Source organism: Thunnus maccoyii, chromosome 10 (assembly GCF_910596095.1).
Source record: "Thunnus maccoyii chromosome 10, fThuMac1.1, whole genome shotgun sequence".
NCBI classification, from domain to species: domain Eukaryota; kingdom Metazoa; phylum Chordata; class Actinopteri; order Scombriformes; family Scombridae; genus Thunnus; species Thunnus maccoyii.
The window spans coordinates 29838402-29866030 of NC_056542.1; the positions used below are offsets into that span (position 1 = coordinate 29838402).

Below are 27629 nucleotides of genomic sequence, written 5' to 3' on the forward strand. Positions count from 1 at the left end.
GAGCAGGCTTTCTCCAGCATCCAGTCATAACTATATCTAAGCTTTCGATAGGATAAAGTGGCATTATTTGTTTCATGCACTCTCCAAATTTGCTTTTGGACCAGTCATTATTCATTGGGTGATGGCACTCTATAACAAACCAATTGCATCAGTCCAAACTAATGGCATTGTATCTGAACCTTTACACCTCTTGAGGTCTATCTGGCAGAGCTGCCCTGCCTCACCATCCCTCTTCATCCTCGCCCTTGAATTCTGGCATGTGCTGTACAAGCTTAGAAGAAAATGACTGGTATCTACATTGGGGGGTCTGATTTTAAAGCTAATCTGTACACAGATGATGTGTTGTCAACATTGTCAAAACCTTGTCAGTCAATCCCACAGGTGCAGAAGTTCATTGATGCATTTGGGAGGTTCTCAGGTTATAAAGTGAATTATAATAAGAGTGCAGCCATTCCCCTAAAGCACCTGACCTATCCTTCACACCTTGGTACCGCCCCTTTCTGATTGTGATCACAAGGTATGCTTGGAATAAACATCTGGACTCCCATCAATAAGATTTTTGACTCAAATGGTCCACAACTCCTAAAGACACTCAGGGAAGATATTAAGAGATGGACAGTACAACCTATTTCATTAGAAAGAAGAAGTGATAAAAGATGAATATTTTACCTGGATTATCATTCCTTACAGTATATCAGCTATACCACTCAAATCCCCCTCTTATTGGTTATAGAAATCAGTAAATTACTTACAGGTTTCTTGTGGAGGGATAAGAAATAGAATCAGCTACAAAAGATTGATGAGACCAAGAAGAAGTGGTGGATTAGGAATTCCGGATATTTATTCATATTATCTGGTTTATAATACTAGATTCCCTTTGTCATGGGCCTACAAATGCAAGAGTGAAGCTGGCAGTTGGAAATGGATTGAGCAGAAGATTTTATCTGAATATAGTAAGGCTGTCTCTCATCAGCATTACAGTTTCACCCTTAAAATCAACTTGAAAATGGACAAACCTTTAATTCACTTTTCCTGTGAGGTAGTTTAATCCTCACAGAAACGTTTAGCCTTCGCTGGAGCATCTTTACCATCATGGCCTACAAGGAATAACTCTCTACTAATTGCTGGAGACAGAACACTGACGAATAATACATAGAGGTGTTGAGGTACAACTCATTTGGGGCAGATTGTGAAGGTTGAGGATATGGTACCCTTTAACTTGTTGAAAAATCTGATTTATTTGAGAGATGCTGGATTTTTATCATATTTCCAATTAAGAGCCATCTTAAGGGTACTTATTTCAAAGAAAATGGACACGTGGCTTAATGGAGATCTGGAAATAATAAATTGAGGGGGATTGCCTTGGGGAAGAGAGTAGTTTCAGCACTATATAAATGGATGTCCCTTGCCTCTCCTGACAGCTTATCTTCCATTAAATATCAATGGTAGAGGGACTTTGGCGTATCCCTGACCACAGAACAAAAGAACACAACGGCTTTATCCAAATGTGTAAGATATAAAACCCTACAAATGAGTCTCGCACAGGGCTTATATCACACCATGTAGATTAAAGTAAATAAAAAACAACAACAAAAAAGAACAGCTGATTATAAGATCACAAGCATCAAATCCAAAGTTTCTCCTGGTATTGCTTTGCAGCCAAACTCAGTTCCAGAAAGTAAGAAATCACTTCTAAAACAGACTTAGTTCATGTTGGGACTCTTTGAAGATAGGCAGCTCTGATATCTCCAAAACTGCTGCATCATCTTTCAGTCTGTGAGACTCTGAACTCCTTTGGCCTCAACGGGGAAAAAACTGACACAAACTGACACACACACACACACACACACACACACACACGCAGAACTAATCTAAACTAATTTTGCACACATGCCCATATACACAGGCTGCTCTTCTCAATATCAAACACAGGATGAATCTGTGATAATTCTGCTGTAACGCTATAATCAATTAGTCCAGTGTGGCGGTCTCCTCTCCCTTCCTTTCCTCCTCATCTCCTCTCCTCCTCTCCTCTCCTCTCCCTTCTTCTCATCTACTTTTCTTTTTCCTCTCATGTCTTCTCTCAGTTCCTCTCTTTTCTTTCTTTCCCTCTCATTTCATATTCTCCTTTCTCCTCTACTTTCGTTTTCTTCCCTCATCTCCTTTTCTCGCCTCCCCTTTTTTCTCCTTTCTCCTTCTACTTTCAATTTCTATCCTCTGTTCTTCTGTACTCTCCTCTTATCTCCTCTCCTTTTCTTTTCTTTTCTCTCCTCTCCTCCTCTCTCTGTTCTTTGATTGGCTCACCTCCACATAGCCAGACTGGATCATTTCAGCTGACCTATTTGAGGATTTGAAACTGTTACTCAGGCATAATTTACATAATTTCCTCAGAATAATTTCAATCCATTTTCTTCAACACGCCGTCCGACCGCGGGCTTTTGAAAGACTCTGGACATTAATTTGGCTTAGTCACGAGCAGACAAAATGATGAATCACAAGTAAGTCATGTAACAAGGTAAATATCCCCTCTACGTCACGCCGGCTCAGTCCTCGCCTCTACTTTTCCATTTGTCAGGTCACAAGCTGTTGCTGTGTATCCTTACTGTGATAAGGCTCGATAAGAACAGAGCTGAGATAAGACTCCGCTGCGGCCTAGTTAACTGAGATCTGTCGAGCTTTTCCAAACCTCAGACAGGGTGTGTGTTTGTTTACTGTCTGTCTGCTTTTTGCACCAACAGCCCCCACCGCCACCCCCCCCTTCCCTTGCTTTCCCGTCTCGTGTCATTTCTCCTCTTGAACTTTTTCAAACCTGCGTCTCCTTACTCCACGTTTGATTTCAATCTCTTTTACCTGTCCGCCCCCCCTTCCTCTGCTCTCTGATATTTTTCATCTCTTATCTTTTATTTCTTTTTTGTCGCGTTTACTAGTGTTCCTATTACTGTGTGTTGTCTCCTTCTTTTATTGTGTTTTTCTTAACATCGGCTTTCCCCCCCTTTGTGATTTCCCCCTCTTCACCCCTTCCCCCCCCGTCATACTCCATCCCTCATTTCCACTTGTATGTTCTCAACAACAACAAAAAGAGTAGCTGTTGTTACTCTTTATCCAAAACCGGTCTTCCTCCGATCCCCCACCACCCCCCCTCCTTCTTCTCCTCCTCCTCCTCCTCTTCTTTTTTGGATTTTATTCCTTTCCCAGACACAAAAAAGCGGCACTTGGCACTTTTGAAATGTAAATAAAGTTTTGTTGTTTCCTCAGCTGTAGCCTCCTCCAGCCCTGTTTATCAGGCAGACTTCAAAGTGGCACACTGACATGTGGCTCTATCTCTCCCCTGCTCTGTGAAATAGGGTCACAGGCGGCGCTTGGCTTTCAGAAAAACTTTTCCCTTTCATGTAAGAACCTAGTGGGTGAGAGGAACTAAAGGGGGCCATGCCAGCCAGCCAGCCACCCACCCGCTATCCAAACTGAGACACACACACACACACACACACTGCAGCTTGTCCTTTACTGTGTGTGTTTGTGTGTGGGAGTGTGGGTGTGTGTGTGGGTGGATGTGGATGAGTGTTGTTTTTTTTTTTTTTTGCGCCTCTCTCAACTGGTCATTGCAGGCCAGCAGTTAGCCCTGGCCGTGTTTTGCTTGGCCGTATCTATTTCTCCTGTTGTTTGTGGTATCTCACGATTTGTTTCACAGAGTTTCTCCTTCTGTCTGTGCTTCTCCTCTCTAGCTGTGATGCCAGTGTGAGAGCGCCTCAGTACCTCTTGCTGAGCTCGGGACTGCAGCGACAGGACGGAAGACATAAGAGGAGAAAGAGAGGAGGACGAAACAGAGAGCAAGCCAGCGAAATCGGAGGAGTACGTGGCAGCATGTTGATTAGAGCTGAGTTTAAGAAACAAACCTGACTGTGGAGGAGACAGAGGCAGACGTATAGAGCGAGAGATAGATAGGTCCTCAGCTCAAAGGCAGGAAAGAGGCTGAGACACTCACTTGAAGCCAGACAGGTTGACAAGTTGAGAGACCTGCCAAGAATTCAGACTACTGGCCATGGCTGTGGGCCTGCTGCTTGGAGGATAGAGTTCAGATCAATCACACCCACACTGCAACTTCCTAAACCTTCATCCATCCTCCTCAGCCCTGATCCTGACCCAAAAAGACCCCCGTATCTCTTCCTTTTGTGCTCCTCTTCCTCTCACTTTTTACCCCGAGTCCTGTGAATTCTGCAGTAGCAACACTGTCAAAAGACAGTCAAACAATTCAATCACACAGACTCAGCAGTGTAGTTTTCAACCAGCTAACTGGCTTAACATTCAGTCAGAGAAGAGTGACGTCACAGCCTGTCGCTGAGCAGTGGAGAGACAGTCGCCTGCTGCAGAGTTTGACAGCGGCCTTTTATTCCTTCACATGGACTGTTGATGAAGAAAGATGGCAGCGAGACTGGCTGGCGCCCCTTCCTCTCGGCCCCCCTCCCTCCCCCCAGCGGCCGCGGCTCGGACCGGTTAAGGTTGGTCTATTGGCATCCATCGCAGCATCGGCAGCAGCTGGCAGAGCGCTGGAAGGAGCAGTATGCAGGAAACTGACTTACCGGCCACAAATGCCTTTAAAGGTAAACACTGATCATGCGCAGTGTGCTTTGTTTGTGTGTGTTTGTCTTTGTGTGTGTTTTTTATATTAACCAATGTATCCATCTGTGTCTATATTGAAGAAAAAATGTCTTGACAATATATCCAGATGTCAGATGGAAACACATTAACCTCTAACCCTAAGCCCAACCAAAGTGGAAACTTTTTTTAAACTATCAAGTGTTTTTTTTAAACACTTTTAATACTTTAAAGGCCCCATGGGACAGACGTCAGAGCTTCTTTAGCTTCTGTACTGTGACGTATTTCCCAGTGAAACAGAATATTTGAGCGGTGTGGTAACAAGAGGGATTTAAATCAAATCCTTTGCATTTGATTGGACAGCTAAGAAGTGGGTGGGGCTTAGGCTATATGGGGCTGCAGAGAGAAAGGGAGATAGAGAGGACTGTTGGCTCCACACACACCTCCCTCACCTGCTGTTAGATCAGGAGGAAGACGAGGGAGGGATGAATGAATTAGACCTCAGCCACATTGTTTTGGAGATGAAAACAAAGTTTTTGCCCACTGATATCCAAACACACATCTCTTCCTGCTTCCCCCCCATATTGCTCTTTTGGCTACTATGACAGTGAGATGCAGTTTTATCTGACTGGTGTGTCTAGCTACTCACCCAAAGTCACATTTGATTGGATGAACTTTTGTTAACACCCGAGTGCAGGATGAGTCATCAAACATTTGTATTTTTTTACAGGAAGAGAAAAGACAGGGATTTGAATAAACAGTTCCTTCTGTAATTTCCCTCCAGTCTCTCTCTCGTCTAGTTTATGAAGGAGATTCATAAAGCCCCGCCATACACAGAAATCTTTTGCTCAAGTTGAAAAACTCTCAACTTCTTGCCACTTTGCAAAAGTGAAACCAAAAGATCTCGTTTCTGGGAGCTACCGTCATGATTGTGTGACATCATTTGGAGCCAGAGTCTGAGCAGTAGAGTCGGGCAGTGGGACACGCCCCCTCAGCCGTCCCGCCGTCTGACGGAGGAGTGGCTGTCACAGCTGTGACTTATGGGACTTATGACCTATACTGCAGCCAGCTACCAGAGGGCGATTGAGATGTTTTGGCTTCACTTTTGGGGAGCTGTCATGTCGTCCATCTTTATATACAGTCTATGGTTACACTGACTGAGTTAAGAGTGCCCTTCAGTGAAATGATCACACCACAAGCTTCTGCTCATTGTAAGTTTATTCAGTGGTGGAGGAAGGACACACGGAGGCAGGTTGTAATTTTTTTTCTCTCCCAGATGAAACAAAAGGTCAGGCTAGTTTTGGATGAGGTTGTGAAAAAGTGTATACAAAAATGAAAAAATCAAAAACTTCCTCACCCAAGGAGCTTCTAGGCCTGCCTTTTACACGGGAAGCCCCGCCCCCGCCCAGACAAACCAGTCAGAAGTTAGCTCACATCAACTAAAACATATCAACATTATAATAATATAATTATAAACAATATAGACAGTGTCTAATTATTAAAAATATAAGATATATAGGGTACTTTAAAAAGACTTTTACATATTTCTACTAGTACTCCAACCCACATGGTACAGTCAGAGTTCTCCCCATTATAAAATCTGCTGGACTCTCCCTTTGGCTGTTTGACACTCTGGACTGAAACCTGGAGGTAACATGGATGGAAAACACATGGAAACAAACATTTAGTAACTCAAATTGAATATAAACGAATGTATGTGTGTGAGATGGAAATCGGCAAAAACTCCAATATCTTGCATCCCTGAAACACATATAGAGTGGGATATTTTCTAAATGCAACAGAAATAGACTTGAAGTGTAAAAAAACACGGGGGGTGTCTGTGAGACACTCGGAGTGAGTGTTGATTGCCACATTTAATCATATGAAAGCGTTTCTGTTCCATGAGTCAAAAAGTAATCGTGTTAAATAATCGTGATCTCAATATTGACCAAAATAATCGCGATTATGATTTTTGTCGAGCAGCCCTACAATCCTGTAAAATATTTTGGTGATACAATATGCATGTGAGGATATTTAATCACATTTATTATTCATATTTAATAACATTTAATCACATTCATAACATCACAACATACACCAGAACGCACTGCAGCCACAGCTTGCATCTTTCCAGATATGTTGTCATTAATGTCAACCTCCTGCTGCAACAGATTTTTCTGTTCTCTGATTTTTCTACAATGAATCTCTGTATATGTGTGCAGTATTTGTGTTTCTATGTGTGTATCGACATTTGGGAGGGATTGGGAACCAGACAGGTCGTACTCTCTGAGGTGAAAAGTTCACAGTGCTGCAGAAAGAAAAGCAGTCCTTAGTGGAAGTATTAGGCTCTGTAGACTTCTCATTAAAACATCATCACTTACTCTGATTATGATTGTTGTAATCAAAGTTATATGCAGGAGTACAGAGGAGACCGGCTCTTTCTCTGGGGAGTAACCTCTAAGTATCACGCAAACTAAATATCAGCCAGCACTGATTAATGAACGGGTTAAGACCTGTGACATGCTGACTCGCCGTGGTCACATCATGTAATGAAATCACTTCATTATCTTTTTTTTTTTTTGCAAAATATTTTTTTATTGAAAAACACTCAAATTGTACACATCAAAGAGAAAAAGAAAGAAAAACAAAAGAAAAAAGAACAAAGGTACAATCTGTTTATTTTTAACCAAACTGAAAATGAGTACAACCCACAGTAAATGTGCGCTTATTCACTAATGAAGAAGCAGAAGAATGCTTTTTAATTAAATCTACCAAAGCAACAGTGTTAGCAGAATTATCAGACAATGGATTAGAGTGAATAAATCACTGAAGAATGAAAAACTAGAGAACTGAGTCACACACACACACACACACAGTGTCGTCTTTGTTCCTCACTTATCTTGAGTTTTCCAGTAATATCATCATTTTTTGTTCTTTGTTTGTGATCCACTTTTTACATCTTTTTGTTATGAGACATTTTTACTTAAGATGTTGAGTCGTTTTAATCATATTTAGAAAAGGTGCGATTCAAGAACACACGGGTTGCCAAAATAGCTAAATGCTTAACGTTTTTCACTGAAGACATGTTAACGTGTCTCGGTAAGAAAAGCACAGGTGCAAGTAACAAAATTAATGATGACTGAATTCCATTTAGTGCTTCAGTTTCCTGGTATTGTGCATGCAGGCACACTGTCATGGTTTACTTTGGCATGTGAATAGAACAAAACCATCGTTAATGATATTAGTAACAGCTGTGCTTTTCCTACTATGAGTCAAAATGTCTGCTGTGAGAAAGGTCTATTGTAACCCCGTCTGGTAAAGTTTGCGACGATTAGACCTTTTGTCACTTGCTATGCAGGAATTATATGATGTCACCAGCATCCATGGACTAATGTGGATGATGGTGTAGTTTGTTCCAACCTAACGGGTGCAACAACGCTAGCAGGAGAGTGAGGGAGATGTCAATCAGCCAAAATAATTAAAATTACTTGTGTGGGTGTAGCATGTGTGCACAGGGGGTTCAAAAAGGTGGTTCACCTAAATTACAAAAAAACATATTCTGTCTTTGTGTTCTGTAGCCATGCAGAATACAAATGGTTTTGGTTTTATTTGCCTAGGTTTTGAGATCTGTCCCTGAGATTTTTGTCTCAATTTTTAATTTCATTAAAAAAGTCTACAGCAACATCTATTTTCAGAAACAATGTCAGATACTTAGTGAGCAGGTTTTGATTCTGTTATGTTGTTGCTGCTTGCAGACTGTTATGCACGGCTGGTTTAGGAGTATAACAAAGAATGGAGATCCACACAGTAACAGCTTAAGTAACCCAATGATTTATTAAAGATAACTCAGCAAACAAACTATGAGATGTAAAGTCAATAGTGAAGAGTTGGTGATGGATGCTATGAAACTGTGGGTACTAACCTGAACTATTTATAACATGAACCAAGGCTAAACTAAACACAAACAAAACCCAAACAAAACCAAATTGAGTGCCTGTACAGCACCAACCTTCCAGGAGGGAGAGAGAGGAAGCCATCTTGGAATCACCCAGCTTATAAAGGCTCCCAGCAGGTGACACCAATCCCTTGATGAGGTGTGAGGGGCCAGACCATCAGGGAGAATCTGGAAAGAGGGAAGCAAACAGATACTGTACTAAGGTCTAGGGCCGTGGCAGGCTGAAACAGTCCTCTGCGTGCTCTCCATCATGTGAACAAACAGCTCCCTCTGACAAATTTATGCAGATAATACACCCGTGAAGGTGACTGATGATATTCTCAACAGCGTCGTCTCATGTCGCCTTCCAGTCCGGATTTTCAAGCTGCTGCAGTGAATTTCACATTCTGTCATTTTCTCTTTGATTGCTGAGAGTTTGGAGTCCTGCTGTGATGTTTCCATTGGCAATGTTAACCAGAGCACACGTAGGAATGTGCCTCATCCACTCAGCGCTGATTTGTCAAAGCTATTTGACGTGCAGCTAAAGCTCGCTCCATCGCTTAAACAACCAAGAGAACATAGCAGTTGACAGAACCTTTATTCTGAGGAAGCTGGGATCTCCGAGACAGACATCTCACTCTGTGAGCTTCCAGCAAACCGCACTGACTGACGGACTGAGTCACTGACAGATTGACTTCTAACTTAGCTGACTGCTCTGTTGTTCCCTATGAGTTAATTAAACTGAACATGGAGCCTAGTGGGCCTGGTGTGCAGTGAATGTGCTGTGTGGTTAAGATTCTGATTAATGCACTGGCTACAAATCTTCTAACACAGACACTAGCTTATCTGTGGATATGTGTATGCACCCCGCTGTTATTATTGGTGTGGTCAACTACTGCAGATATTGAGAAATCACTCCAGAGCTGAGCCTTCCCTCTGTTCTCAAAGCACACGTATTACATAATTCATCAGCTGTGTGTGTCTGGGTTAGTTCTGGACAGTCTCCGCTGAGGCCCTGAAGGGGTGAAGAGGGGAATGAAGTCATCGAGCGGTAGTAAACAAATGCGCCAACATTCAGATGTAGGCAGACACCGGTGGTCGATAGCTGCAAGGTTAGCGTAAGGTTTTGTTTACTGTGCGGGGTTCACGTCAGGTAAAATACACACACACACCGACTGCCTGGCCTTCTACTCAGAACAGCCAGGTTTGTGTGTGTGTCTGCGTCTGTGCTCAGCGCATTTTAGTCAACACTGATTTCCATGGTGAGCTTGTCACTGTATACATTGTAGGAAGACAGCGGTTCATGTGCTGAGGCAACACTGGAAAATAACTTTTTCCTCCCATCACAAACTTTCACCTGACCTGCCTTACACTCTTCTCTGTACTCTCTGTACTCTCTTACTATCGTATATCCGGTGTTCACTCCTCCTGCATTGTGTCCTACCATAATTGCTTCTCCTTCTTTTCGCTCCTTCCTTCCTCAGTGTATTGTCTGTCAATGTCTTTCTCTGTATTTCCTTTGAACAGATGTTTTCTTTATTTCTTCTCTTCCCTTCTGTCCGTCCCATATTTCTGCTCACCTGATTTGTCTTTCCTTTTTTCTTCCTCCGCTATTGTTCACCCATCTTCACTTCAAATTTGCTTTGTTGGCATGAATGTCACAACAACAATATTGCCAAAGCATCAAGAATCAGTGAAACAAAATAAATATATTTCATAAATGAAAATCAAATTAAAAAATCTAATCTGCATCTCTCTCCTAACTTTCTTTGTTTTACATCCTTCATACCCCTCCCTTCCCCCTTCATTCACTTTTCTTTCTTCTTTGTCATTCTTGTGCTCCTTTACTTTCAACTGTTGATTCGTCTCTCCATGTCTTCTTCCCCTCTTTCAGTGTATGTACAGCAAGTTTAACCAGTGAATTACAATTATCCTCCTCTTCCTCAGTTGTTTGTCAGAGTCTCTTTATGGAAAACGCAGTGGACAGATATTCTGCTTATTTAAGTCTTTAAAGTTGCACCCAGTTCTATTAGGCCTTTTAGCCTCTTTTAACTAATAGTTTTGGTTTTCCGGCTTGCAAATTCCACTTTCATCAACCCTGTCTTCAGCCGCAGCAGGCAGCTGTTAAAAACCAACTCCAAGGGCCAGATGCGATGCGTACACACAAAAACCATGCATGTGCCATTTCCTGCACATAAACTGATATTTATAAACACAGAATGTGCACACCTCACGCATTCTTGGCGTACATGTGTTTTTCTAAAGCAATCTGAGGGCGATGAGATGAAATACAAGGTGAGAGACAGAGATTTGTAAAATGCCGATCAAAGACTCATTTACAAACATAATGTTGATTCATCATTTTTGTGTGAGTAATTTTATCATTCTTTTAATTTACATAGGTGTCAACATTTTATTTTGCTGTTAACATTATTTTTATTTTATCCTTAGTTGTGACACATCTTGTAAAGCCGTGCATAATGACTGTTCTGCTGTTGGAGAACCTCACTGGTGCAACACAATCCATGAGACGGCAATCCTTCTTTCCCATTCATTTCACTGACAGGTGTACAGACTGGTGGGCCGCTTGTTGATATGAAAACAGCTGGTTCAGGGTGTGTCTTCATCCATTTGTGAATAATTATGGGAGTGGAAATGAGGCTCATGCATGTGTGCCCGGTTCCTCAATGACTGAGATGTATAAAACAGAACCATGCGTACATACGGCTAAATCTGACGAAAAGAATATATATGCATATTTCTGGCTTTGTGTAGATTTATGACTAAAACTGTATATATGCAGAGAGTTTTATATGTGTGTCTGTGTGTGCGACCCGCCCCTCTCCTGCTATGTTCTCCAATCACATACCTGCTTTAATCCGTCCACAACTTTCTAACACTAAAAGAAATGCCGTTATACCCATACTATGTACAGTGCTGCCTGAAATCTTATCGTTGCATTTGCAGTCCTCCAAACTCACAATTATATCACAAAATATGCTGGTGGCACCACAGACTTCTCTACTCATAGAAGGCAACGTGTGCTGACAGTAAAGTTATGAGAGTCAACAAAATGAAAGCAATGTTAGCATTAGCAGATAATGCTACTTCTAACTGGCCCCAACTCAATCCAGTTATTGAAACCATGAGCTGTTGTATTTAGAAGGACATGCACTCATACAGTGTTATTGAAAGCAACAAACACAGAGGGATGAAAATGACCCAGGAACTGAAATAAACAACATCCAGTCAGAGGCATTTTAATGAAAAATTCATCCGCCTTAGGGACTGGCCAAAACCAGTGTATCACTTCCTGTGTTCACTGCTGTTTGTGTGTGCATCATTTTCTGGAGCATTTCTGATTCAGTATATACTGTATTTGCCTGAATATAAGACAACTGTATAAGACAACTATATACACTATACTATAACTATAGAACTATATTCATTATTGATTAATCTGTTGATTGTTTTCTCAATTAGTCAATGAATTGTTTGGTCCGTAAAATGTCAGAAAATGGTGAAAAACATCGATCACTGTTTTCCAAAGCCCAAGATGACATCCTCAAATGTCTTGTTTTGTCCCAACTAGCAGTCCACAATCCAAAGAGATTCAGTTAACTGTCACAGATGACTAAAGAAACCAGAAAATATTTACATTTGAAAAGCTGGAATCGGAAATTATAACTCAAAACGGTTAATCAATCATCAAAATAATTGGCGATTAATTTGATAGTTGGCAACTAATCAATCAATCGACTAATCGTTTAAGACTTTTTAAAGATACAACACAGTTGAAGACGGTCCTCATCCTTAAAACCTTTTCTATGGTTAACTGTTAGTGATACCATTAAAGCAGAGCATAAATCCCACGTTTGTTTAGCTCGTCTGTCTGCATACTCACACGCTCTCTGGTCAAAATTATTTTCTGCGGCAGTTAGCATTTTTTAGACTTTCAGTCTCAGTCTTGTTCAGTCTTTTTGAGCTCCTCATCATCTGCCACAGTAAAGATGTCAGAAGATGCTTGCGTCTCAGTTTCACTGGTCTTTAATTCGTTCCCTCTGTGGCAGAAAAACACGTTACACAAGACCTCAGAAACTCCTGCAGGTCAGACTGAGCCAACAAAAGACTTTTAGGGCAATAAATGCTCTCTGTAGGAGGTGGTGTTACACCGGTGCTCTCTCCATTCAACAAGATTATCTGATCAGTCCTCGAATGTAAGACAACCCCCACTCTTTCAAATGTAATTTCCAGAATAAATATTGTCTTTTATTTGGGCAAATACAGTATTTGAAAAAATAAGAATATAACATCTTTATCACAGCCGAATTGAATCACACAGTATCCTATGATAACAAATGTATCTGTATTGTTTTTGTATCGGCCCTGAGATGAGGTCCTTGGGGAAATCAGTCAATAAAGGAGATGAGAACTTTTACAGTCAATGGGCATTTTTGATTCAGATTTTGTCTGCTGGATTGCAATGTTTCATAAAGCAAGAGGCAACCAGAAATCAAACTACAATAGTTTTTACATAGAATGAGTGAAAGCTCAATGAAAAGAAATGCCTAGCTATTTATCCTCTTTAGAAAAGAGAAATAATAGCAATAAAGGCCTCAAAAAACAGTAGATACAGGGGTGCCTTCAAATGCAGGGAAAGTAAGTCTCCATCTTAATCTATCTAGTGTCATCTTTTTTGCACCTATATTTTGTACTCCCCCCGTACCCATCTCGAGGCAGTCGATATACAGCGAGACAGTACTGCAGAGTCACTCTCAATCCCAGACTACCTCCCTCTTTCTCATCCTCCCTGTCCTCTCCTTTCCTGCGTTTGACACATTTTCTCACTCTTCCTCTCCCTCGGTGGTCACCTTTTTCTGTCCATCTCCATTTATCTCACTCTGTCTGTCATCCCTTCCTCCTCCCTCTTCTGCTGTGTCTCTCGCAGTGTGGTCTCCCACCACAGTCAATCCATATTGAGCTGTACTAATGCGGAGCCCTCGCCCATCCATAAAGTGACTGACAGCCTGGGGTTATTAGAGGAGTACCTCCTGCCCCTCTGCCTGCCTGCTGCCTGGGGCTGAGGCCTCCAACACATTGAATGTCTGGCCGTCTATCTCTCTACCTGCTTCATCCCTAACAAGCCTGAGATGTAGGATTTATTTTTAAGATTGTCTTTTAAAGGTGTAAGCTTGACTGAGTTGCTACTATTTAACCAAAATTAGATGAAGGTATGGATTTATCTGAAGGATGATTCAGTTTTATTAGATCTTATTTTCATAGTTAATTACTTTGTAATGTGATTACTATAACCCTTTATGCATTTCTGAGTAACATGTTACAGTAATGTTGCTGGCTAGACCTAGCATTTTCTCGGCTAGCTAGCGTGCTCCTAGCGTCTTATCGCCATGTACTCTAGCTATAGATTGTTCCATGTGCACAATGTTAGGAAAGACATCAACCATTGTGTACGGGTAAGAGAATAAGGAGGTTTCCATCTAGAGCTAGCTTTTTTGCTGCAGTAAGACCTGCAAATAAAATAAAGATTTGGCAGGTGATAAGTCAAGTCAAGGTGTTATTCAGAATCAACAATATGGGGCAACAAGGAATATGCACATCCAGTAGATTTGATAGTGTAAAGGTTACTACTTTCCAAAATGAGGCCACCCCAGGCAGTCCTAGTACATATGTATAAATGAGCCCACAAGGCCTAAAGTACATATATGACAGATTGGAGAGGGTGTGAGTTTTATGAGGTGAAATTTTCTAGGAGTAAGATAAAGTCTATGTAAAAAGTTGAAGTGAATGAGTTTGTGATAAGGGTTTTTTGACGTGCAGTCCAAGTTGTCCTAGAGAGTAGACCAATCAACCTCGGCTCCGAGATGTTCAAACTCTCTTTCCCACACCTGGCGAACAGTGAGAGTATCACAAGAGGAGTTCAGTAACAAATTGTAAATCTTAGTAACAAATCTAAACCACTTGACTGAACACCCACGTTCAATAAGACATCGAGCTCATGGTTGTGTAAAGAATGCCTCTAGGGAACACCATAGGCATGTATGGATGCTCTGAGTTGCAGGTGTAGGAAGAATGAAGAGCTGGGTAAGTTGAATGCTGCTCGCAAGTCATTAAATGTTCTGACACCATTCTCATTACAGATGCCAGACAGAGTATAGATACTTTTATTACTCCATTGGGGAAATGAAAAGGGGACTCCTCCCATAAGAAGAGCAAAATTATGGAAAATGGGACTGTGGTTATGCCACTTTAACTGAGAGTGAGTTGCTTTTTCTACAGTGTGCCAAATTGATAAAAGGAAAGACATTATAGGGCACAGCTTAGATTTGGAGTGTTTAGGAGACAGGTTAGAACATATTAAGTCTTGTAAATGATGTGGAGAGGCCAAGTTTTCCTCTATAGCCTGCCATGAAACTGATGCATTGGGGTCTAACCAGACTGATAATGGGTGCAACACATAAGACCAAAAATGCAATGTGAAGTTGGGGACGGCTAGTCCTCTTTCCTGTCCGCTACATTGCAGAGTTTTTAAGGCAAGGATGCTTGCCCTTCCAAATAAATTTTGATATGAGACCATGGATCTTGTCCCAGTAACCTTTGGGGGAAGAAAGGGGTAACATAATAGAAAAAAAGTTTACCCTTGGTAGAATATCCATTTTTATGATGGAAATACGAGCTTGTAAGGTAAATGGGAGAAGTGAACATTTTTCATGTCAGCTTCCAGTCTATTTAAGATACCCTGAAAGTTGTTGGTTGTAATTGAGTAGAAGAAGGGAAAGATATCCACACCCGGGTATTTAAAGGACTTCACCACTGGAATGTGAGATGGTATGGTGGAAGGGACAAAAAATGAGTTTAGTGGAAGTAGTGACGACTTAGACCAGTTAATTTCATATACCTACAGAGCACTAAATTCTTCTAAAGTGCCCAAGGCTTGGGGAATGGAAGTTGGGGAATTGTCTATGTATAATTAAATATCAGCAAATAATGATAAATGGTGTGATGTGTTGCAAAAGGTGATGTACAAATCAAAGGGTGCTGTCTTATCTTTTGGTCTAATGGCTCGAGCGAAAGAGCAAATAATAAACGAGAGGGAACGCATCCCTGCCTAGACCCCCATGAAATGGTGAAGGAGGGTGAAAAAATGTTCCCTGTAATGATCATAGCTTAGGGTTAGCATACAGGATTTTAACCATCTTGATGAAATTTGGTACCATCCGTAAGAACTCCCATTCCAGGTGATAGAAGACCTGTTAAGCATCTGTAGAGAAGACTGCGCAAGGTGAGGGTATATCCTAGGAGAAGTTAATCACATGTGGAAGTCTACGTATATTGTCTGCCGCTTGATGGGTTATAATAAAGCCAGACTGATCGTAGCATATGAGTTTGGTCATATGTGTTTCAAGTCTAATAGCTAAGACTTTTGCATGAATTTCAATTTCGGCATTCAAAATTGACAAAGGCCTGTAACTGTTACAGAGGGTCTTTATTTGGTTTTAAAACAGTCAGAATGGCAGAATTGGCATCCATATCGAAGAATCCCCTATCAATAGAAGTAGTAATCATCTGTAACATAAATTGACCTAAGCAATCCCAAAAGACAAGGTAGACTTCAGGAGGGATGCCATCCTAGCCTGGTGATTTGCCTTTTTTCATTGATTGAGTGGCATTTTTGAGTTCCTCAAGGGAAATGGGAGCTTGCAGTTGATCAAATTCCTCCTAATTTAGGGATGGAAGATTTAGATTCTGCAAATATGATTGTCAGATGTCTCTGTCTAACTATGTAGATTAATGATTAAAACTGTGCGTACGCACAAAGACAGAAGTATGCACACGCATTCTTTTCATCAGATTTATAAAGCTGTGTGTATGCATGGTCCTGTTTTATAAATCTCAGTCATTGAGGAACTAGGTGCACATGCACAAGCATCATTTCTACTCCCACAATTATTCACAAATGGATGAAGACACGCCCTGAACTATCCGTTTTCATATCAATTTGCTGCTTGCTTCACCAGTCTGCACACCTGTCAATGAAACAAACAGGAAAGAAGTAATACAGTTTCACAGATTGTGATGAAACCGGTGAGGTTCTCCAACAGCAGAACAGTCATTATACATGGCTGTGTGGCTCTTTATAGCATCCATAACATTAATTCATCACAGGGACCTGTAAACCATTGTTGGCAGTGATATCTCAGAAATGTAATCAATGATTAGTTTGTAGCGCTCATATTTAAACCAACTTTACAAGATGTTTCACAACTAAGAATAGAATAAAAATAATATTAACAGCAAAATAAAATGTTGACACCTATGTAAATTAAAAGAATGATAAAATGAATCACACAAAAGTAATTAATCAATGTTACCTTAATAAATGCGCCTTTGATTGGCATTTTACAAAAAACAAACAATGCTTTACTAAAAGATTGTGTCACCTTATATTTCATCTCCAGTTCATCACGTCACCTGAGATCATTTAGAAAAACATGTGTATGCCTGGTCTGAAGAACGCGTGATGTGCAAACATTCTGTCTTTATAAATACCAATTTAATGTGCGGGAAATGGCACATTGATGGTTTTTGTGCATACACATTATTTATGCATCCAGCCCCAGGAGTTTCCTCAGTTAATGGGACTAATGTTAAGATGGCGGTTGTTGGTCAGTATACCTCCAAACCATATGACTGGCTGTTTACAGTTTAGTGCCCATGTTTTAAGTGGGAATCATAACTGAGCATTCTGCATAGCTGTGGAAAGACAGCTTGTTACAGTGTGAGCAGGTAGAGAGGAACAGAGCTGAGCCACGTAGGACCCCACATGTGATGAGTGCTGAGAAAGAGGAAGGGTTGTGTATCATGAGCAAAAACATACTATTAAAAGATGATCAAGAGTCAACTCCCACCACCATAAACAGACACAATCACACATATGCTTAATGGCTTGATTCCACCATGCGCGGCTACATCACAGCAGGAACGTGACGCAGCCACCAGAGCTGATAACAGTCACTCTAGTCAATGCTTGTGATCCGACCAGATGCGCCGCAGCACGTTTCAGAAGCATCCCTGAAGCGGCACCCCACTCTGCACTGCTAAATTCAGTCCATTTTTGATGGAAGCTGCGTCAAGCTGCACAGAGCAGATTGAGCCAGGCAGGAAGTCAGACACAGGAAAGGCCTAGAGCATCCGGTCAGTTTTCAAAATAAACCACCCTGGGCAGACTCCCAATTGTATTTCACACCACCACATCAACATTACGTCATAACTGGTGGCATCAGGCCAGAAGTCAACTGGTTTGTCACCATGGACAACAAGAGGTTCATCTTTGAAGTGAAAAATCACAAGATGACATGGTAGAAGTATGAAAATCAAGGGAAAATGACCAAATCAACGTCAGAGGAAAAGTAACCTTTTGTTTGTTTGTTGTTCTCTTTATAAATCCATGGTTGTTACACAGATTATCGTGTGATCTTGTGTTTCTTGTGCAATCTTATGATTCTCGTGTGATCTCATGATTCTTGCATGATCTGAGGATGTCATGAATCCAGCTGCCTCGCAAGGTAGAGGCAGCGCCCCACTTATGAAACACTCCTGGTGGGGTGTGAAGCTGTGCGGAGGATAGAACAAAACTGCGATGCAGCCAGAACACAACGCAGCGGAACCCGGTGAAATCAAGGCATAATAAGGCAATCGATTAAAGTTGCATGACTGCTGTGTTAAATGTCTGCACTAAGGTGTAAAAGAAGCTTCTCTAAACCCTGGGTTTTCACAAAATACTGTTGAAAATGAAACAGCTAAGCACAAAATACTTGAAGCCTTTGTTAAGGAGGGTTGTAGTTATGGGATGAAGGATCCAGACTGTTTCTCCTCTAAAGTTGTGCATTTGTAATACAGGAGGATACTATAGCATACCAGTGGTCAGAGAGCTGTTTATAATAGATACAACAGTAGAATCTGTATCAAAGGTATCTTTGAGGAATTTTGTGGGAACAATATCTTTTGAACAAGTAGAGCACCTCATGTGGGATACTGTTTGCTGTAAGAACAACAGGAAAAAGGGTTCAGAGCAGTGGAGCAGACTTCTCTGACATCACAGATAACTCCCAGTTAAGAGGGGTATTGTTTTGTGTTTTTCTTTTTTTTTTTTTTTTGGCAAAGAAGAAGACCCCGAACTCCCCCTTCCCTCTGTGAATGTGGCTGTGTTTTATGCTACATTCAAGTGATGTGGGAATATTTACAGAAACATGTTAGTAGTGACAGTGCATTCAAGCACATTTGAGTAAACACCTTGATTCTGGTTTCTAATATAGATAAAGTGATAAGATGATTAAGTTTGAGTTATTCTGTTTTTTTCATGCTTTACACATTTGTACTTGGCCAATGAGTCTTTGGATTTTGTTTGCAGCAAACCAAACACTGGAGCATCAACTGCAAACAAAACTTAAGCACTTGTGTCTTGCACTTTCATTTCATGCTGGGAAATAACAGTAAAGGGCAGCACACAATGGTGGTGTATGAAGTGCATCAAAATAACAGCGCCCATAATTTTTCACATCCTGACCACCGCACCTCAACTATGATTTCTGTTTGTATCCATGATGCTACAGGCATTAGTTGCCTTTTTCAAAGCTTCAAATTAGAAATAATTCATTAAATAAAAGTATGGAGTATTTTCTGTCTGTTGTCACGTGACTTTTTTGTTTGGCAACCCTTAAATTTTATGCTGTAGTCCTCTGTGTCTGCATTCATCCTGTCAACGCAGTGGCCTCATTGAAATGAAAGAGGAGGCTGTGTTTTTTGATGCAGTGATATTATTGATCTAAACATGGTATTCCAGTGAATATATCAAACACAGTTTTATACAGTGGGGATGGGGTTCGATAGCATATTATTGCATTCCAATCCAGTATCAAATCTGTTTCTCAAATTTGAATCCTTTCAAATCCCTCACAAAATTGTAGCATCTTATCTTCAGCATTAACAAGTAACGAGTCGCTTATTTGTTAATTTTTAACAAGGGGGATGGCCCACTGGGAGCACCCCATGACTACACGTTGCTACTTGTCACTTTGATCATGAAGGTGACACTAGGTGTGTGTGTATATAAATATATGTATATATATATATATAATATAGTTTAGAGAATATTATCAAAACCAAGATGAAACTGACAAAAGGGCAGGACTCAACGAAGGCACAATTACAAATTTGTCTGCTACTTCAGCACCATGGACAGCATCATGGATTTATCAATACACAGCACAGTTAGGCTGCTGATATTTCAGAGCCATGGTCGGGGCCATAGATTTAACTTACACAAGCCTCAGTCAGATAAAGCACCAATGAGTCAGGTAGACTAGACTAACATATTCAACCAAACAACCCCTCTGCCCCTGCTGTCTCTCTGCTACTGGGGGATGGAGAGAGGGGATGGCAGGTTTTTGGTCATTTTGCTAACAAGATGCTGTGGCATCCCCCTCAAAACGGCTAAAATAATTACAACTCAAATATGTCTGATCACCTCTTGTTGGCTGGAAAGGAAGAAACACAACAATTTTTGGTGACAGCATATTTGATGTTCACAACCTGCTACAACCTGATCCTGATTCACAGCTTTAAAGCTGATCAGATCAAAATTTTGATATACTGTATGTATCCAATGGGAGACTCTTACATTAATGTGAGGTGATCAGCTTATCATTTCTCTAGAGATGAGATGCCACTGAAACTACAAAAATTGAAGTAATGTTAATTAGGTACAGCTAATCTAAAATGCAGCCGATGATGACGGCCATTTTAAGCAGCAACAGCCACTGTCAGATAATGTTCTGTAAATTGCTTATTGTAAAACAAAAGAGTGAGGAGAGATGAAAGGTTTGATAAGAGATAATGAATCCAAGTATTTTGCTGGCTGAGAAGTGGATCAATAATGGAACTGGCTATCAGAACCCCTTCCTACCCCTACGGTATATGCCTAACCTCTACATAAGACTGATGTCGTTATAATGCCAGCACAGACGTTCCAGTTTCATCGTCAGATGATGTTGAAAACTACAAGTCAAACCTGACTCATGTTGAGTAGGCTAAACTCTGGATGTCTCTTTATGGCAAAAGTCAAACAGTTGTATGAATGAAAAAACTAACCTGTGGTGAATTGGTGACTACATATTGAAATTCATATAAAATTTTGTTTTGCTTGGTAAGAACCCCCCCAAAAAACAGTGTATAATATGTAACACAGTTGCATGGTGGTTTTATTTGTCTGTCAAAAATATCAGTAGAAAAAAAGATATTTATATTTAATGATTGAAATAGGAAAACAGATTCTTCCACTGGTGGGAGGGACGCGTCTGTAGCAGGACTGAATGAAACACTGCTCCATACAGTAATACAGGCTAGTGGTCAGGTCCTGTGTGTGTGTGTGTGTGTGTACGCATGTGTATCCATATCTGTTCAATATAATTGCAAGATACATGACAAGATAATTACATGTGTGTGCGTGTTTCCGTGTATGTGGTAGTGTGTGTGTTTCTGTACATGTGTGTATTTATGTACGGCCCATATAATTACAAGATTTATGACATGATAATTGCATGCATGTGTCTGTGAATGTGCGCATATGTGCATTCATATTTATTCATTATAATTACAAGGTTTGAGATAAAACGTTTTTGTGTGTGCCTGCATGTGTGTGTGTGTGTGTGTGTCGGTGTGTACTGCAGAAACACACTAAGTCAGACAGACAGTGAATCATCCATCCCCGCCTAATTTCTTCATAGCTGTCTGTGTGCAAATGTGTGTGTGTGTGTCAGTATGCAAATGTTTATTCTGTAATGTTTCAGGTTTATGAAGCGAAAGTGTGCATGTGTGTGTGCTGCTATGCACTCTTGTCTGAGCAGTGTGTGTGTGTGTGTGTGTTTACCTTGTCTCTCAGTGCATAGCTGCCTGCTGTCTGATTTTGTCTCCTTTATTTACTTCCCATCCAGCTTATTTACTAGTCAGTCAGACATCCACCCAGCCCACGATTACACTGACCTAAATAGGCACGTCGTGTGTGTGTGTGCGTATGTGTTCCATGTCTATTTGTATTTGTGTCTACAAGTGTGTGTTTATGTACGCATTTATATCTGCGATTGTTTACCTGTGTGTGTGTGTGTGTGTGTGTGTGTGTGTGTGTGTGTGTATATGTAGTCCAGCTCAGTGTAGTCAATAGCTGTAATGAGGCTGCTGTCATTGTGTAGCAGCCACATTAATGCTTCAATCTCCCCTCCCTAAATTCCTGTGATTCCTCAGATAGCAGCAGACCTCCATCCAGCTGCAATGAGCCTCCTTACTCACACTCCATTTCATACTGCTGCTGTCTGTGTCATGACACAACACAGTCCCAAAATATCAACATATGAGGAAGATAACATTAGAAACAGTGAGCACAGAAACTGACGCTTAGACCTATGTTTCGGTGACTGAATTTATATTTCATTTTTCTTAATGTGTTATTGACTCATCGGGATCAATAGTTGCTTGTCACAGATGGAACCCACAGTGTTGGTTTGTTTAATTATCAAGACAAATTCAGTATTGAAGGCTTTGGCACATTGGTCAGCTGGAAGTCTCCACAATGGCACTGCTAACAGAGACAACACCACAGAAGAAGAGCGCTCTGAATGATGGATTCATGATGGTTTAAGTATTGCCCTTTCATAAAGACATATTAAAGAAAACCTGTTTGTAACGTTGGCCCAAGTGGTGATAACCCTGATGACATCATCATGGTTTATTTTCTCGGTTTTCTCTTCTCTTGACATAGCTCCTCCACAGCCACAGACGAGGTGATTTTACTTATTTTGGCTGATTAGACCTCTTCTCAGTACTGTGAGGGCATGTTCAGACTGTAGCTGTGTCTCAATTCAGGGGCCGCATCCTCCGAAGGACGCGGTCTACAAAGGCGTGTCCCTATAGACCGCGAAGGTCGAACCCAGCGTTGTTAAATGAGACGGTCTTGTCTACAGAAGATTTCGTACTTGCGTCACCAGCTGTTTCACTATGGAGGGTTTTAAGGGCCAAAACTAAATATATAAATACATAAATAATTATATAATTAAATGCTTAAATAAATGAATAAATAAATAATTAAATAATTTAATGCTTAATTGTCACCATAAATAAATAAATCAAAGGTGAATGTTAAATTTAATTGTTTTTTATTTATTCATTTGTATATTAATTTATTTATTTACTTATAAACTAATTCACACATTTATTTATCTATTTATAATTTTATTTATTTGTTTATATATACTTTAATTTATCCATAGTGTAACTTGCTGCAGTGAAATTAATAAATGTGTCAACTTCATCCATTAGAAGTCAGGGGGCGGACTCTGCCCGATTGATGGTTGAACTTGAATCTTACTGCTTTTGCTTCTTTCAAGATGGCAGCGCCCGGTGCGGATCTTAATGAAATCTTCGTGCTACAATGGTAGATATGTTGGCTGTAGCAGAACAGATGGAGGCAAATGCCAATTCCTATGCTTTTTTAGATCAGATTGAGGGCTTCACTAAACGAATTGGAATGATATCAGCCCTGACTGACACAGAAATTAATAAAGCTGTATTCACAATCCCAGATCCTGCTGGGTCTGTAATATTGTTTATTCACCAATCAGAGACTTCAACCCGCCCCCTGATTTTTGATGGATGAATTTGACACATTTATTTATTTCACTGCAGCAAGTTACACTATGGATAAATTAAAGTATATATAAATAAGTAAATAAATAAAATGATTGATAGGTAAATAAATGTGTGAATAAATGAATGAATGAATAAATAGATACAAATGTGTAAATATTTAAATACATATGCAGTAGAAATGAATAAGATAAATAAATACACAAATAAATTTAACATTTATATATTTAATGTCTCATTTAATTTGTGATTTATTTATTTATGGTGACAATTAAGCATTCAATTGTATAATTATTTATTTAAGCATTTAATCATATAATTATTTATGTATTTATATATTTAGTTTTGGCCCATAAAACTCTCCATATTCCACCCTTACCCTCACGTCACGAAGCGCCGCTCCTGTCGCCTAGCAACCTTGACAGCTGCAGTTGACAATCAGGACACAGCTAGTAGAAATGGAGCCAGAAATTTTAATTTTATTATTGTGGCAGCCCATCCAGGGACTCCCTGCTCAGCTGAACCTAAATATACATAAACGCTTTTTCTAAGAACTTATATTCATAACATGGAATTTAAGACTTTTAAGGACCTGCAGACATCATGTTATTCCAGTTCTTATGTACTTATGTTGTAAATGGTTGTAAAGACTGCTGTAAATGAAATAAACAATGTATTTAACAATTACTTTAATTTAATTCATTCATTAAATATTTTTTTAATTTTCAACTAATCTCACGAGAAGAGAGAAAAGCCTGTCCATTCTCTCTCTCCTCTCCTCTGCCTCTCTGCAACCTCATGTCTTCCTTCATGAGCTGAAGAAGCTCATCCTCTCTCTCTCTCTCTCTCTGGCTTCCGAGGACGGGAGGACGATCATTCTGCAGTTGGAACAGCAGCACACTTGCTGACAGCAGCAGCTCAGCTTCAACAAACCTACCTGACTGTACTGTGACAAAATAATCTCAAAGCTCCACTAACACTTTTTTCCTCACAAAAAATAACCCCATTGACACAGAGATGCATTAAATTATGTTATTCAGTCTGTTATGTAGTCATAATAAAAATCCAAACTGTTATGTGGCTTAATAAATTAAAACAAAATTTAATTTAGACTGATCTGTTCATTTAAATACATTTATATTTATTGAAATATGGTGTATCTGTACATATAGAGCCCCAGAGGCAGCGCTGTTCTGTCCAGCTTCACTTTACATTCAGACAAACTAATACAAACTAATGTGGCAGCTACAATTGTTAGATTTCATCTGTGAGACCAACATTTATCTTCAAAAAGGAATTATATCATACATCAAAATGCTGCGGAGACATTAGAGCCAGCAGTAAATCACCAAAGATCTGCACAGATCAGTTCTCCTGGGATGACAACATGTTGACCGGCCAATCATCTCGGAAGTTGGGCTGCTAGCAGCTGAGATGACCGGATGGTCTCACCCGGCCAGCGGCTCCTCACATCTCTGAAAATGTCTGAGCAGATTTACAAACAGGTGTTATTTGGATAAACTGACCACATACTGGAATCTAAATGGTTACTTTCTTGCCTGAAAAAATCTTAGAACTTAATGATAAAGTGACAAATTAACAGACCTACAGCGAAAATTACAACACATTAGCCTGGCTCAAAATCTCCACCATATCACTGCCAGTTGGTGCGAAAGGCATTCTGGGATAGGTTGGGCCGCAAAGGATCCATCCATTGGATCCTCCGAATTCAGGCAAAGAAAGCCACATTTCTCAGCCGCATTTGAAGAAGCCTTCAAAATGGGACAGCCTTGGTTGCGCCGTTGTGACCCATTCGGTCTTCAAATGCAGTCTTTGAAGGATGCAGCCCCTGAATTGAGACACAGCTTGTGTTTGCTTGACATCTTTATTATTCCTATTGGTTCATGAAGTTCGGTGACCTAACATAGCTCCACCCACTGTCAACCCGAGCAGAGGTCTAATCAGCCACAACTCAAAATTGGTTTGAGTGATATGAAAAAAAAACAAGTCCAACTGGTCAATATCTAACTTGATATTGATGATAATGGGTGAAATGTGTCCAGCTGGTGATCAGAAAACTACCTTTCATGTCTGCATGTGACTTTTTCCTCACATGTGACTGATTGAGGCATTTTCCTCTAGTTTTCCCAACTTTTAAAAACTTAAGGATTACGACGTGTTTTTCAGATTAATCACCACAAAATGACAGATCCTGACACATCTGGTCTTGTGATCAAGTTATTTGCTACTGTACACCATGGTATATGTAACCGTTTTTAGTGTGATGTAGCTCATCTGCTCTTTTCCTACAAAAATTCATGTTATCAACCCCATTCCACTCTACTAAAGTCGCTTCTTTTTTGGCATTTAAGGCTTGTCTACACAGGAGGCACTTCAGCCGCTTTTTCAGTCGTCTGTCTTGCATGTAAATTGAAGTGTATTTTTACCCTTTGAGTCTATTTTGTTCTGTTTTATGTGTGTAATTACAGTGATTGTGTATTGGGCTTAGAGAACTGCCAAAGCACAGATAACCTACACTCAATACTGTGCCTGAACGCATCCTATGTAGACACAGAAAAAGGACTGAGGCTGCTGCTCTGCTAACATGTCGATACTGTGATACTCCTCCACAGCTGAGCAACCAGTTGAATGTGTATTGCTGCCATACATAGTCATGATGTAAATAGCCTATGTCAACATTGCTGTTTCAACATTTTATTCTCTTGAATGAGATGATATGACACACACCTAGAGGCTATTTAAAGTCATCATAAAAAGAGCGTCATAACCTATGTGAGTGCTTTACCTCAGAATCACCAGGAGTTGGAAAAATGTCAGAGCATAATAACATTTATAATCATTACAACTGTACCTGTAAGACTGTGTGTTACACTACATTTCAAGGTCAGTGTAATATATAAAGTCAAACCTGATCAGAAGTCATTATATAGTTTGTGAATGTAAAGTCGCCTCTCTGGACAGAAAAGGTGTAGAAAACATGACCTCAGGAGAAAATTATAATTAGTTAATGTCATATGCATTTGCATAATTATCAAACAGTAACATCACAGACCAAAGAGTCACAAATATATTTCAAACCCCTTTGAGTCTGACTTCCTTCACAGTAGGTTTGCTGGACAAACATCTGAACACACTGGTGACATTAACAAAGCTTTTAAAATGTATTTAGGCTGTGCTTTTTCTCAGCACTGTACTGTACAGTACCTTCAGGCTGTTTTGCTCCTGCACTGTGTCTCGCCATCCTTAATGCACTGGACAGATGACTGAACAAAGTAGATTGTAACCCTTTTTGCTAAATGTTATAAAATATAATAAAGGTTGTAGAGAATATACTTGGTGTGATATTGACTATGGGCCAGAAAATCAGAAATTACTAAGATCGACTATGGAGTGAGAATGGACCAATCAACAGTACATTAGAATCAACACTCTGACACAATATCTCCTTTTGGAAGAACAACTCTTCATTTTAAAAAGTTGTAAAGAAAAGTAGAAAATAAAACAATTATATAAAACACAATTATTACCTGGGCAATTGAAAAAATAAATAAAATTCTAATTTACCGGTAAGTCTCCAGATTCAAGATTCAATTAGATCCCATCTGCCTTCAGTCACTGATATGAACACCGTCCTTGTGTCCAACACCTGGCATCCAGAACTAGCTCATAGTTCTGTTCGTACTACTGTGGAAGTGGTAATTGTTCGTCCTATGGCACTGTAGACTGAGTTGGTTGTGTGTGTGTTTAGACAAAGTCCTTGAAGTCCAGGGTTTCAATCTTCTGCATGCAATGAGTTTCTAGTTCCACTCTGTTGGGTTGTAGCTCGCCATCACACACCCAACAGTATCCAGGCTCAAACTCCAGGTTGGTCCAAAAACCTGACCTATAGTGGACAAGGTCAGAACTCACATTCAAGCTTCTAATCTTGAATAGTGGACCATAAAATAAAGGCTGGAATATATCTTGTCAGATTCTGTCATTGTACTCTATATTACCTTAAGAACAAGAAACAATTAGAACTAATGAAACATTGGTAACTGTAAAATCCCATTACCAACAAGAACATAGTACTCTAAAGTTTCAGAGAACTGTGGCTACTAAAATAACTTCTAACTCAGAATTAAAAAGAATACCAAACTATTCCCTCCTTCACATGGCAATTGGCATAAAATGGCTCCACCAACACCAAACATGTGCTCTGTACCCTGCACCATGCAATGGTGGCCTACAGTCACAAAACATTTGAACAGTTAGCAAAGGTACAGTTTAGTGTGCTTAAAAGGCACAAGTAAGGTGCTTAAAACAACTCAAATAAACACTCAGTGTGTAACAGATGTACAAAGATAAAATGAATCAGCTGATTAAA

General features: G+C 40.1%; 1 protein-coding gene across 6 annotated transcripts in view; it reads left to right on the top strand.

The window, feature by feature from the left end:
• The window catches only part of LOC121905235 (low-density lipoprotein receptor class A domain-containing protein 4-like), a 175401-nt gene that overhangs the window by 75756 nt on the left and 72016 nt on the right, over positions 1-27629 (top strand). For 5 of the 6 annotated variants that reach the window (XR_006098378.1, XR_006098376.1, XR_006098377.1 and 2 more), the window contains exon 2: positions 3723-4598. Coding sequence is in view for 2 of the 6 variants with exons in the window: in XM_042423341.1 (XP_042279275.1) it covers positions 4559-4598 (40 nt within the window). In the remaining 4 variants the exon portion in view is untranslated. Of the gene's footprint in view, positions 1-3722; positions 4599-18083; positions 19227-27629 lie in introns of those variants that run through there. The other variant, XR_006098379.1, reaches the window with a different exon arrangement.